This window comes from Ranitomeya variabilis, chromosome 2, assembly GCF_051348905.1.
Source record: "Ranitomeya variabilis isolate aRanVar5 chromosome 2, aRanVar5.hap1, whole genome shotgun sequence".
In the NCBI taxonomy this organism is placed as follows: domain Eukaryota; kingdom Metazoa; phylum Chordata; class Amphibia; order Anura; family Dendrobatidae; genus Ranitomeya; species Ranitomeya variabilis.
In genome coordinates this window covers 40,696,197-40,711,602 of record NC_135233.1, presented here as the reverse complement: position 1 = coordinate 40,711,602, position 15,406 = coordinate 40,696,197, and the positions used below count along the sequence as shown (strand labels likewise).

Below are 15,406 nucleotides of genomic sequence, written 5' to 3'. Positions count from 1 at the left end.
TTGACATTACGGTTAAAGTCATCCAGACGGGCAGGGTGTCCAGGGGCATTGTCCAGAATTAGCAACACCTTAAAGGGGATATCCTTGGAGGTACAATACCGCTTCCACGCCTGGCACAAAATGGTGGGTGAACCAGTCATCAAACACTGCAAGTGTCACCCATGCCTTCCTATTAGACTTCCAGATGACTGGTAGTTGACTCTTTGAAATGCCCTTGTATTGAGTCCCCTTGGATTCTCAGCCTGATACACCAGCATGGGCTTCAGTTTGTAGTCGCCAGCAGCATTGCCCCCAAGAAGCAAAGTCAGTCTCTCCTTGCCGACTTTATGACCTGGTGCTGACTTCTCCTCCTTGGCGATGTACGTACGGTTAGGCAAACGTTTCCAAAACAAGCCTGTCTCATCCACGTTGAACACTTGTTGAGCACAGTAACCACCCTCCTCAATTATCTCAGCCAATGCTTTAGGAAACTCAGTTGCTGTTTGCTCATCAGCACTAGCAGCTTCACCTTGCACTTTAACCCCTTAGTGACAGAGCCAATTTGGTACTTAATGACCGGGCCAATTTTTACAATTCTGACCACTGTCACTTTATGAGGTTATAACTCTGGAACGCTTTAACGGATCCTGCTGATTCTGACATTGTTTTTTCGTGACATGTTGTACTTCATGCTAGTGGTAACATTTCTTCGATATTACTTGCGATTATTTATGAAAAAAATGGAAATATGGTGAAAATTTTTACAATTTTGCAATTTTCAAATTTTGTATTTTTATGCCCTTAAATCAGAGATATGTCACACAAAATAGTTAATAAATAACATTTCCGACATGTCTACTTTACATCAGCACAATTTTGGAAACAAAATTTTTTTTTGTTAGGGAGTTATAAGGGTTAAAATTTGACCAGCAATTTCTCATTTTTACAACACCATTTATTTTTAGGGACCACATCACATTTGAAGTCATTTTGAGGGGTCTATATGATAGAAAATAACCAAGTGTGACACCATTCTAAAAACTGCACCCCTCAAGGTGCTCAAAACCACATTCAAGAAGTTTATTAACCCTTTATGTGCTTCACAGGAACTCAAACAATGTGGAAGGAAAAAATGAACATTTAACTTTTTTTTGCAAACACTTTAATTCAGAACAATATTTTTTAACAAGTGTAAAAACAGAAATTTAACCATACATTTTGTTGTGCAATTTCTCCTGAATACGCCGATACCCCATATGTGGGGGTAAACCACAGTTTGGGCGCACCGCAGAGCTTGGAAGAGAAGGAGCGCCGTTTGACTTTTTCAATGCAGAATTGGCTGGAATTGAGATCGGATGCCATGTCACGTTTGGAGAGCCTCTGATGTGCCTAAACAGTGGAAACGCTCCACAAGTGACACCATTTTGGAAACTAGACCCCTTAAGGAACTTAACTAGATGTGTGGTGAGCACTTTGATCCCCCAGGTGCTTCACGGAAGTTTATAACGTAGAGCCGTGAAAATAAAAAAATCACATTTTTTCTACAAAAATGATCTTTTTGCCTCAAAATTTTTATTTTCCCAAGGGTAACAGGAGAAATTAGACCACAAAAGTTGTTGTGCAATTTCTCCTGAGTACGTTGATACCCCATATGTGGAGGTAAACCAATGTTTGGGCGCACCGCAGAGCTTGGAAGAGAATGTGTGGTGAGCACTTTAAACCTCCAGGTGCTTCACGGAAGTTTATAACGTAGAGCCGTGAAAATAAAAAATTCTTTTTTTTCACTCAAAAATGATTTTTTAGCCTGCAATTTTTTATTTTATCAAGGGTAACAGGAGACATTGGACCACAAAATCTGTTGACCAGTTTGTCCTGAGTACGCTGATACCCCATATGTGGGGGGAGGGCACTGTTTGGGCACCCATCAGGGCTCGGAAGGGAAGGAGGGCCGCTTGGAATGCAGACTTTGATGGGATGGTCTGCAGGTGTCATGTTGCAATTGCAGAGATCCTGATGTACCTAAACAGTAGAAACCCCCAAGGAACTTATCTAGATGTGTTGTGAGAACTTTGAATGCCCAAGTGCTTCACAGAAGTTTATAATGCAGAGTCGTGAAAACAAAAAAAAATATTTTTTTCACAAAAAAGATTTTTTTAGCCCCCCAATTTTTATTTTCACAAAGGTAACAAGAGAAATTGGACCCCAAAAGTTGTTGTACAATTTGTCCTGAGTACACTGATACCCCATGTGTGGGGGGGACCACTGTTTAGGTGCATGGCTGAGCTCGGAAGGGAAGGAGTGCCGTTTTGGAATGCAGACTTTGATAGAATGGTCTGCGGGCATCATGTTGCATTTGCAGAGATCCTGATGTACCTAAACAGTAGAAACCCCCAAGGAACTTATCTAGATGTGTGGTGAGAACTTTGAATGCCCAAGTGCTTCACAGAAGTTTATAATGCAGAGTCGTGAAAATAAAAATGTTTTTCCACAAAAAAAGATTTTTTAGCCCCCAAGTTTTTATTTTCACAAGGGTATCAGGAGAAATTGGACCCCAAAAGTTGTTGTCCAATTTATCCCGAGTACGCTGATGCCCCATATGTGGGGGTAAACCACTGTTTGGGTGCACGGCAGAGCTCAGAAGGTAGGGAGCACCATTTTACTTTTTGAGCACAAAATTGGCTGTGGCGTTTAGAGACCCCCTGATGTACCTAAACAGTGGAAACCCCCCAATTCTAACTCCAACCCTAACCCCAACACACCCCTAACCCTAATCCCAACCCGATCCATAATCCTAATCACAACCTAACCCCCAAAACACCCCTAACCCTAATCCCAAAGCTAACCATAACCCTAATCAAAACTCTAAACCCAACATCCCCCTAATCCCAATCTCAACCCTAACCTCAAAACCTAACCCTAATCCCAATACACCCCTATCCTTAATCCCAACCCTAGCCTTAACCCCAATCCCAAACCTAACCCTAATCCCAAATGTAACCCTAATGCCAACCCTAATCCAAATCCTAATCCCAACTCTAACCCTAACTTTAGCCCCAACCCTAGCCCTAACCCTAGCTCTAACCCTAACCCTAGCTCTAACTCTAACCCTAACCCAAGCCCTAACCCTAAGGCTATGTGCACATGTTGCGGATTTTGCTGCGGATCCGCAGCGTTTCCGCAGCTGTGGGTCTGCAGCAGTTTCCCATGAGTTTACAGTACAATGTAAACCTATGGGAAACATAAAACGCTGTGCCCATGCTGCGGAAAAAACCACATGGAAACGCAGCGGTTTACATTCCGCAGCATGTCAATTCTTTCTGCTGATTCTGCAGCGGTTTTACACTCCATAATAGAAAACCGCAGGTGTAAAACCGCAGTGGAATCCGCACAAAAACCGCGGTACATCCGCGATAAATCCGCAGGAAAAACGCAGCGTTTTGGTCCTGCGGATTCATCAAATCCGCTGCGGAAAAATCCGCAGAGAACCATTCTATGTGTGCACATATCCTACCCCTAACCCTACCCTTAACCCTAACCCTATTTGGAAAATAGAAATTCATACATTTTTTTTATTTTATTATTTTTTTCTTACTAAGGGGGTGATAAAGGGGGGGGTTATTTACTATTTTTTTTATTTTGATCACTGTGATAGAATCTCACAGTGACCAAAATAAAAAAAGAGGAAGAATTTTCTTTTGCCGGCCGGCAGATCATGGCGGGCGCACTGCGCATGCGCCCGCCATTTTCTTACAGGAGCAAGAAGCCGGCGGCCAGCAGAAGAAGCAGGAGGACCCTGGGACACCGGTAAGTATAACAGGGTCCCCGAATCCCCCTATTTTTTTTTTGCGGTCGCCGGTAAACAGTTAATTACCGGCGATCGCAAAACAGGGGTCGGTAAAAACCGACCCCGATCATGTTCTTTGGGGTCTCGGCTACCCCCGGCAGCCGAGACCCCAAAGAACATCCGGGTGCCGGGCGGAGGGCGCACTGCGCATGCGCCCGCCATTATTTCCCCGGAAAAAGATGGCGGCGCCCATCGGGAGCCACGAGGAGCACCGGGGGAGGTAGGTGAGTATTGGGGGGCTATCGGGGGCTATCGGGGACCACATTTCTCTGTCCTCCGATGTGCGATCACATCGGAGGACAGAGAAATTAAATGGCAAATCGAGTTTTGTTTTTTTTGTTGCGACCGCCGGTAAATGGTTAATTACCGGCGATCGCAACTCGGGGGTCGGTAAAAAACCCCCGAATCATGTTCTCTGGGGTCTCGGCTACCCTCGGCAACCGAGACCCCAGAGAAAATCCGACTCTGGGGGGCGCTATTCACTTTTTAAGTACCCTTAGCAGCCGCCGTTAAAAGGCGTATCGGCGGTCGTTAAGGGGTTAATGTTATGGAAATTGGCACGATCCTTACACCTCATTAACCATCCCCTACTCGCCACAAATTCTTCACTTTCACTTTCTTCCCCCTTTTCTCTTTTCAACGCCTCAAACAGTCGCCTAGCCTTCTCCTGAATAACCATAAGGCTCACAGGGATACGGCGTTGATTTTGGTCTTCCAACCAAAGCACCAGTAATCTTTCCATCTCAATAATAAGCCCACTCCGCTGCTTTGTTATCACTGTCGCTTTCATAGGAGCAGATCCTTTCACATGTTCAAGGATACGATCTTTATCTTTGATAATCGTAGCTACAGTCGAACGACTAAGTCCTAATGACCTGCCAATTTGTGTTGGTGTTTCCCCCTGATCAGATCGCCTTATGATATCCACTTTCAACTCCATGGTGATGGCCTTCCTTTTCTTGGATGCACTGGTATCAGATGAGTCTACCTTACGTTTGGGAGCCATAATGAAGGGTGTTATGGCATGCAGGAGACTCAGTTTCCTCTGTAACCGGGTACAGTGTACAGTACTGGACTCTATAGTTCCGCCCCTGCACGTAGTTCGACTTACAACGCAAAACGTCGTAAGTCGGAATGAGGCGTCGTATAAAGCGTCGTAAACACGAAACGACGTAACCCGAGACCGTCGTAAACCGAGGACTAACTGTAGTTATATTCCACTACATAGGAGCAGTATTATAGTAGTTACAGTGCCTACAAGTAGTATTCAACCCCCTGCAGATTTAGCAGGTTTACACATTTGGAATTAACTTGGCATTGTGACATTTGGACTGTAGATCAGCCTGGAAGTGTGAAATGCACTGCAGCAAAAAAGAATGTTATTTCTTTGTTTATTTTTTTTTTAAATTGTGAAAAGTTTTATCAGAGGGTCATTTATTATTCAACCCCTCAACCCACCAGAATGCTGTTTGGTTCCCCTAAAGTATTAAGAAGTAGTTCAGGCACAAAGAACAATGAGCTTCACATGTTTGGATTAATTATCTCTTTTTCCAGCCTTTTCTGACTATTTAAGACCCTCCCCAAACTTGTGAACAGCACTCAAACATGGTCAACATGGGAAAGACAAAGGAGCATTCCAAGGCCATCAGAGACAAGATCGTGGAGGGTCACAAGGCTGGCAAGGGGTACAAAACCCTTTCCAAGGAGTTGGGCCTACCTGTCTCCACTGTTGGGAGCATCATCCGGAAGTGGAAGGCTTATGGTACTACTGTTAGCCTTCCACGGCCTGGACAGCCTTTGAAAGTTTCCTCCCGTGCCGAGGCCAGGCTTGTCCGAAGAGTCAAGGCTAACCCAAGGACAACAAGGAAGGAGCTCCGGGAAGATCTCATGGCAGTGGGGACATTGGTTTCAGTCAATACCATAAGTAACGTACTCCACCGCAATGGTCTCCGTTCCAGACGAGCCCGTAAGGTACCTTTACTTTCAAAGCGTCATGTCAAGGCTCGTCTACAGTTTGCTCATGATCACTTGGAGGACTCTGAGACTGACTGGTTCAAGGTTCTCTGGTCTGATGAGACCAAGATCGAGATCTTTGGTGCCAACCACACACGTGACGTTTGGAGACTGGATGGCACTGCATACGACCCCAAGAATACCATCCCTACAGTCAAGCATGGTGGTGGCAGCATCATGCTGTGGGGCTGTTTCTCTGCCAAGGGGCCTGGCCATCTGGTCCGCATCCATGGGAAGATGGATAGCACGGCCTACCTGGAGATTTTGGCCAAGAACCTCCGCTCCTCCATCAAGGATCTTAAGATGGGTCGTCATTTCATCTTCCAACAAGACAATGACCCAAAGCACACAGCCAAGAAAACCAAGGCCTGGTTCAAGAGGCAAAAAATCAAGGTGTTGCAGTGGCCTAGTCAGTCTCCTGACCTTAACCCAATTGAAAACTTGTGGAAGGAGCTCAAGATTAAAGTCCACATGAGACACCCAAAGAACCTAGATAACTTGGAGAAGATCTGCATGGAGGAGTGGGCCAAGATAACTCCAGAGACCTGTGCCGGCCTGATCAGGTCTTATAAAAGACGATTATTAGCTGTAATTGCAAACAAAGGTTATTCCACAAAATATTAAACCTAGGTGTTGAATAATAATTGACCCACACTTTTATGTTTAAAATTTATAAAAATTTAACTGAGCAACAAAACTTTTTGGTTTGTAAGATTTATGCATCTGTTAATAAATCCTGCTCTTGTTTGAAGTTTGAAGGCTCTAACTTATTTGCATCTTATTAAACCTGCTAAATCTGCAGGGGGTTGAATACTACTTTTAGGCACTGTATATTCTTGTACATAGGGGCAGTATTATAGTAGTTATATTCTTGAACACAGGGGGCAGTATTATAATAGTGATATTCTTGTACATAGGAGCAGTATTATAGTAGTTATATTCTTGTACATAGGAGCAGTATTATAGTAGTTATATTCTTGTACATAGGAGCAGTAATATAGTAGTTATATTCTTGTACATAAGGGCAGTATTATAGTAGTTATATTCTTGTACATAGGAGCAGTAATATAGTAGTTATATTCCTCTACATAGGAACAGTATTATAGTAGTTATATTCTTGTACATAGGGGCAGTATTATAGTAGTTATATTCCTCTACATAGGAACAGTATTATAGTAGTTATATTCTTGTACATAAGGGCAGTATTATAGTAGTTATATTCTTGTACATAGGGGCAGTATTATAGTAGTTATATTCCTCTACATAGGAACAGTATTATAGTAGTTATATTCTTGTACATAGGGAGCAGTATTATAGTAGTTATATTCTTGTACATAGGAGCAGTATTATAGTAGTTATATTCTTGTACATAGTGGGCAGTATTATAGTAGTTATATTCTTGTACATAAGGGCAGTATTATAGTAGTTATATTCTTGTACATAGGAGCAGTAATATAGTAGTTCTATTCTTGTACATAGGAGCAGTATTATAGTAGTTATATTCTTGTACATAGGAGCAGTATTATAGTAGTTATATTCTTGTACATAGGGGGAATTATTATAATAGTTACATTCTATATATTTAGGCCAATATTATCACCATATTACAGTTCCACAAAACTTATTTCGGAATATTTTCTGTAACAGTTTTATAAGGCAAAAAAAAGCCACAATGTCTTATCTTTGGCAAATAGTATTATAAAAAGAGGTTCTCCAGAAATGCACCGACATATGTAATGAATAGCCATATACTGATTATATTACAATACTTGCAGGCCACCAGGGGTGCTCACAAATATAGAAGGAACTCTCATACATGCATTTACATATATTTAGGCATAACCTTTATACGCTCATTAGTGTGTGTGTAAGCAGGGGTGGAAAACATACAAGAAATCGAGCCCTTTACGCCCATATATTCATGGTGAAAGTGAGCAAGGCCATGACTATAAATCTGTGTGATTCGCAGGATACAGTTCACTAACTTTGAGCTTTCATTAATTCAATTTATCGATTTCTTAATTGTTTACAATAAGGAGGATATCAGTTACTCCCGAGTCTTGTAGCTCATCAATATTCACATGGTATCAGCAGTGTGCGGTCATTAGAGACGCTGTAACCTCAACCGTGCTTAGTGCCGGAGATCGGAGCCAAAAGTATACCACACGGTAGAGAATAGCATACCGTTATACAAAGTGCAAGTAGTCACATGCAAGCATTATAGTAGTTATATTCTTGTACATAGGGGCAGTATTATAGTAGTTATATTCTTGTACATAGGGGCAGTATTATAGTAGTTATATTCTTGTACATAGGGGCAGTATTATAATAGTTATATTCTTGTACATAGGAGCAGTATTATAATAGTTATATTCTTGTACATAGGAGCAGTATTATAGTAGTTATATTCTTGCACATAGGGGCAGTATTATAATAGTGATATTCTTGTACATAGGAGCAGTATTATAGTAGTTATATTCTTGTACATAGGGACAGTATTATAGTAGTTATATTCTTGTACATAGGGACAGTATTATAGTAGTTATATTCTTGTACATAGGGGCAGTATTATAGTAGTTATATTCTTGTACATAGGAGCAGTATTATAGTAGTTATATTCTTGCACATAGGGGCAGTATTATAATAGTGATATTCTTGTACATAGGAGCAGTATTATAGTAGTTATATTCTTGTACATAGGAGCAGTATTCTAGTAGTTATATTCTTGTACATAGGGGCAGTATTATAGTAGTTATATTCTTGTACATAAGGAGCAGTATTATAGTAGTTATATTCTTGTACATAGGAGCAGTATTATAGTAGTTATATTCTTGTACATAGAGGCAGTATTATAGTAGTTATATTCTTGCACATAGGGGGCAGTATTATAATAGTGATATTCTTGTACATAGGAGCAGTATTATAGTAGTTATATTCTTGTAAATGGGGCAGTATTATAGTAGTTATATTCTTGTACATAGGAGCAGTATTACAGTAGTTATTTTCTTGTACATAAGGAGCAGTATTCTAGTAGTTATATTCTTGTACATAGGGGCAGTATTATAATCGTTATATTCTTGTACATAGGAGCAGTATTATAGTAGTTATATTCCTGTACATAGGGGCAGTATTATAGTAGTTATATTCTTATACATAGGGGGCTGTCTTATAGTAGTTATATTCTTGTACATAAGAACAGTATTATAGTAGTTATATTCTTGTACATAGGAGCAGTATTAAATATAGTTCTATTCCTGTACATAGGGGCAGTATTATAGTAGTTATATCCTTGTACATAGGAGCAGTATTATAGTAGTTATATTCTTGTACATAGGAGCAGTATTATAGTAGTAATATTCTTGTACATAAGAACAGTATTATAGTAGTATTATTCTTGTACATAGGAGCAGTATTATACTAGTTATATTCTTGTACATAGGGGCAGTATTATAGTAGTTATATTCTTGTACATAGGAGCAGTATTATAGTAGTTATATTCTTGTACATAGGAGCAGTATTATAGTAGTTATATTCTTGTACATAAGGGCAGTATTATAGTAGTTATATTCTTGTACATAGGGGCAGTATTATAGTAGTTATATTCTTGTACATAGGGAGCAGTATTATAGTAGTTATATTCTTGTACATAGGGATCAGTATTATAGTAGTTATATTCTTGTACATAGGGATCAGTATTATAGTAGTTATATTCTTGTACATAGGAGCAGTATTATAGTAGTTATATTCTTGTACATAGGAGCAGTATTATAGTAGTAATATTCTTGTACATAAGAACAGTATTATAGTAGTATTATTCTTGTACATAGGAGCAGTATTATAGTAGTTATATTCTTGTACATAGGAGCAGTATTATAGTAGTAATATCCTTGAACAGAGTGCAGTATTAAAGTAGTTATATTCTTGCATATAGGAGCAGTGGACCTGGTCACAGGTGCACATAGTGCTGCATCCCAAAATATAAAAAAAAAAAAACCCCAAACAACTTCAGTATTAAAATCATGTATAACTTTGGGATGGCGACGCTCTGTTCCTCAGATAGATTAAGGAAACCTTGTGCTAATGCAACACAACCCGTTACCGAGCCAATAGCATTAAGATCTAAATTCCTGGCCAAGCCTAAGCAGCTGTTTGCGATCACGTGGTAATCTAATAGACGGGCCGTGTGTACCCTTCAGGTATTGTGGAGCGCGCACCGTGTGTGATCTGTGCGTCCTTCACAGATGAGGCTCCGAGGAAATTCCGAAAGTTGAACAGACCGCAGGGTCCCAGGTTATAGGGCTCAATGGCGATCAGTAATTAGATAGAATGTAAGAACACATTTTACATATGAGGCCGTTAGTGCAGATTTTGATCACATTTCCCCCCGGTCCCAGTCTGTTATATTCAGCCGATTCTACCTATCCAAGCTCATTTTGTAGGCCCAGACCCAAAGACCAGAGGAATACAAATACGCTGTGTAGTATAGGGGGCTGGCGAGTGAACTCTCCTACTGCGGGTGGGCTCACACAATTGGATTACATTCTCGTAATGAAGACTCAGGATCTTGCGGTGCCATCCTTACCCACTTGAAGCTTGTGCCCCCCGGCCGGAGTCCCGTTCTCCTGTTGTGCCAGCAGTGTGTTCAGGATCACTTGTGTAGCCCCCAATCTTGGCAGGGTGACGTGCGTAAGAAATGGCAGGTTGTTTTTTTTGGCATATAACTGGCTTGTTTCCCTTCTTTTCCTGAGAAAGCCGCCCTCTGGGAATAAGATAATCCACTTTCGATCGCGACTTCTGTAGTATTTTTCTAGGTGGACCTTCAGGAGGACCAGCTGCTGGTCACGATAAGCTTTGCCCTGTGAACGCACAAAATATTGGATCAACAATCAGTTAAAAATAAAAATTCAAATTATTATTAATCAAAACAACTCAATAGGAAAATAATGCCCCTTGTCCTAGAGTTAATAATCAAGGTTCAGCTCTGTTTTATAGTTTGAGGGAAACTTTCAGGATCGACAATAATTTGGACAAAAGCATTAAATAGCAAAAAAAAAAAAAAAAAAACACATTGTGTAATGTTTAATACCCCCCTTCCCCACTTTGGGGAGTGTAACAAAGTAATGTAAGGGCATGTTCACATTTTTGCTATGGATTTTTATGCATTGTTGGCAGGAAAACTGCTGCAAACAGAAAGCACAATTTTACTTGCATCTCCCCCCCCCCACCCCATTTATTTGAGATGGGTGGAAAAAAAAATCCAAAAAAAATGCTCAAAGATTGGACATGTGGATTTAACACAAAAAAAAAAACCCAGCAGCTTTTTTTAAAAAAAAAAAAAAAATATATATATATATATATATATATATATATATATATATATATATATATATATATATATATATATATATATATATATATATATATATATATATATATATATATATATATATATATATATACACACTAGCTGTACTACCCGGCTTCGCCCGGGTTAATGACTGCTGTTAGCAAAATAGAATGTGTTAACAAAAATTTATTCTGCACACAAAAACCACAAAACAAATAGATAGAAATGTAATTATTAAAAGGCAAAAACTAAGCAAATAGAAGCATTTCACAACATATATTAGCTTTGTTATACTGAGAATGTCTTTGTTGCCTATATTAACCAATCAGAGCTCAGGTTAATTAACTGTAGCAAAATAGAAGCTGAGCTGTGATTGGTTGCTATTGGCAGCCTGATAAATCCCCAGCCAACAGGAAGCCCACCCCCTGGCAGTATATATTAGCTCACACATACACATAATAGACAGGTCATGTGACTGACAGCTGCCGTATTTCCTATATGGTACATTTGTTGCTCTTGTAGTTTGCTTATTAATCAGATTTTTATTTTTGAAGGACAATACCAGACTTGTGTGTGTTTTAGGGCGAGTTTTATGTGTCAAGTTGTGTGTGTTGAGTTGCGTGTGGCGACATGCATGTAGCGACTTTTGTGAGATGAGTTTTGTGTGGCGACATGCGTGTAGCAACATTTTGTGTGTTGAGTTGCATGTGACAGGTTAGTGTAGCAAGTTGTGTGCAGCAAGATTTGTGCATGGCGAGTTTTGCGCGTGGCGAGTTTTATGTGTGGTGCATTTTGAGTATGTGCAAGTTTTGTGTGAGGCAACTTTTGCATGTGGTGCAACTTTTGTACATGTGGCAATTTTTCTGTGTGTGCAAGTTTTGCATGAGGTGAGTTTTCCATGAGGTGAGTTTTGCACGTGTGGCGAGTTTTGCGTGAGCCTAGTTTTGCATATGGCGAGTTTTGCATGTAGCGAGTTTTGAGTGGTGACTTTTGTGTTTCGACTTTTATGTGGCGAGGTTGGTGTGTGTGTGTGGTGAAATGTGTGCTGAGGGTGGTATATGTGTTCAAGCACGTGGTAGTGTGTGGCGCATTTTGTGTTTGTGTTCATATCCCCGTGTGTGGTGAGTATCCCATGTCGGGGCCCCACCTTAGCAACTGTACGGTATATACTCTTTGTCGCCATCGCTCTCATTCTTTAAGTCCTCATTGTTCACATCTGGCAGCTGTCAATTTTCCTCCAACACTTTTCCCTTCACTTTTTCCCCATTATGTAGATAGGAGCAAAATTGTTTGGTGAATTGGAACGTGCGGGGTTAAAATTTCACCTCACAACATAGCCTATGACGCTCTCGGGGTCCAGACGTGTGACTGTGCAAAATTTTGTGGCTGTAGCTGCGACGGTACAGATGCCAATCCCGGACATACACACATACATACATACACACATTCAGCTTTATATATTAGATATACCTGTATGTAATCTCCTGTATATAGTATATACCTGTGTGTCATCTCACCTATATATAGTATATATCTGTGTGTCATCTCCTGTATATAGTATATACCTGTGTGTCATCTCCTCCTGTATATAGTATATACCTGTATGTCATCTCCTCCTGTATGTAGTATGTACCTGTATGTCATCTCCTCCTCTATATAGTATATACCTGTGTGTCATCTCTCCTGTATATAGTATATATCTGTGTGTCATCTCCTCCTGTATATAGTATATACCTGTGTGTCATCTCCCCTGTAAATAGTATATACCTGTGTGTCATCTCCTGTATATAGTATATAGCTGTATGTCATCTCCTCCTGTATTAGCCCTCGTTCACACGTTATTTGGTCAGTATTTTTACCTCAGTATTTGTAAGCTAAAATGGCAGCCTGATAAATCCCCAGCCAACAGTAAGCCCACCCCCTGGCAGTATATATTAGCTCACACATACACATAATAGACTGGTCATGTGACTGACAGCTGCCGGATTCCTATATGGTACATTTGTTGCTCTTGTAGTTTGTCTGCTTATTAATCAGATTTTTATTTTTGAAGGATACCAGACTTGTGTGTGTTTTAGGGCGAGTTTCGTGTGTCAAGTTGTGTGTGTTGAGTTGCGTGTGGCGACATGCATGTAGGGACTTTTGTGAGATGAGTTTTGTGTGGCGACATGCGTGTAGCAACTTTTTGTGTGTCGAGTTGCATGTGACAGGTTAGTGTAGCAAGTTGTGTGCAGCAAGTTTTGCGCATGGCGAGTTTTGCGCGTGGCGAGTTTTATGTGTGGTGCCTTTTGAGTATGTGCAAGTTTTGTGTGAGGCAACTTTTGCATGTGTTGCAACTTTTGTGCATGTGGCAATTTTTCTGCGTGTGGCAATTTTTCTGCGTGTGCAAGTTTTGCGTGTGGCGAGTTTTGCACGTGTGGCGAGTTTTGCATGTGGAGAGTTTTGCGCGTGGCGAGTTTTGAGCGGCGACTTTTGTGTTTCTACTTTTATGTGGCGAGGTTGGTGTATGTGTGGTGAAATGTGCACTGAGGGTGGTATATGTGTTCGAGCACGTGGTAGTGTGTGGCGCATTTTGTGTGTGTGTTCATATCCCCGTGGTGGTGTGATTATCCCATGTTGGGGCCCCACCTTAGCAACTGTACAGTATATACTCTTTGGTGCCATCGCTGTCATTCTTTAAGTCCCCCTTGTTCACATCTGGCAGCTGTTAATTTGCCTCCAACACTTTTCCTTTCATTTTTTCCCCATTATGTAGATAGGGGCAAAATTGTTTGGTGAATTGGAAAGCGCGGGGTTAAAATTTCACCTCACAATATAGCTTTGACGCTCTCAGGGTCCAGACGTGTGACTGTGCAAAATTTTGTGCCTGTAGCTGCGACGCCTCCAACACTTTTCCTTTCACTTTTTCCCCATTATGTAGATAGGGGCAAAATTGTTTGGTGAATTGGAAAGCGCGGGGTTAAAATTTCACCTCACAACATAGCCTATGACGCTCTCGGGGTCCAGACGTGTGACTGTGCAAAATTTTGTGGCTGTAGCTGCTACGGTTCAGATGCCAATCCCGGACATACATACATACATACATACATACATACACACACACACACATTCAGCTTTATATATTAGATATATATATATATATATATATATATATATATATATATATATATATATATATATATATATATATATATATATATATATATATATATATATATATATATATAAAACCACGGGAAAAAACGCAGCCTGTGTACACGCGTGAATGAGATTTCTGAAAGCGCATTTTACTTTGCAATCTAAGAAATGCTGAATCCTAGCATCACATTGCGAGTGAGGCTCTATGGAAGAGAATTGCAAACTTTCATAACTTTCTGGACACAATAATGAAGTGTAACAGAAAAAAAAAAAAAAAAAAAAAAGAATTGTTGCCCTTTAAATGTAATGAGTGGCACGCGGAGGTGATACTTTTCCTTTAATAAAGTCTGGTGGAGTCCAGAACGTGCAGCGTGTTCCCTGCTTCATCTCGGATATCCAGAGCTGTCCTCATTTGGTAACAGCAGAACATGGACTAAACAGAACCTACGCGACCCGAACCTACGCGACCTCAGAGAGAATATTCCCAGCAGACGTTACATCTCCGCTGCCCCCACATCCCCAGTCTGGAGAGCGGCTACCGAAACATCAAGCCCACGAGATGCTCTCCATCTGCATGGGTAATAAAGGGCTACAACTTTTACCTAAAGGTTTCATGACAATTTTCAGACTTACAAAAAGGCACATTTTCCTCCCTGAAGGCCTCTCTACTAACAAAAAAAAAAAAAAAAAAAATGGGGTGGTCGGTCTTAACCCCTTTACCCCCAAAGCGTGGTTTGCACATTAATGACCGGGCCAATTTTTACAACTCTGACCACTGTCCCTTTATGAGGTTATAACTCTGGAACGCTTCAACGGATCCCGGAGATTCTGACATTGTTTTCTCGTGACATATTGTACTTCAGGTTAGTGGTAAAATGTTCTTGACATTACTAGAGTTTATTTGTCAAACGAAAATTTTGAAAATTTCGCAATTCTCCAACTTTGAATTTTTATGCCCTTAAATCACAGAGATATGTCACACAAAATACTTAATAAGTAACATTTCCCACATGTCTACTTCACATCAGCACAATTTTGGAACCAACATTTTTTTTTTGTTAGGGAGTTATAAGGGTTAAAAGTTG

The 15,406-nt window shown here is 40.4% G+C and overlaps 1 protein-coding gene across 1 annotated transcript in view; it reads right to left on the bottom strand.

The window, feature by feature from the left end:
• Positions 1-15,406, bottom strand: part of LPGAT1 (lysophosphatidylglycerol acyltransferase 1) — a 91,183-nt gene that overhangs the window by 22,791 nt on the left and 52,986 nt on the right. Inside the window, exon 5 of the mRNA XM_077282309.1 lies at positions 10,419-10,692. Coding sequence (XP_077138424.1) covers positions 10,419-10,692 — 274 coding nt within the window. The remainder of the gene's footprint in view (positions 1-10,418; positions 10,693-15,406) is intronic.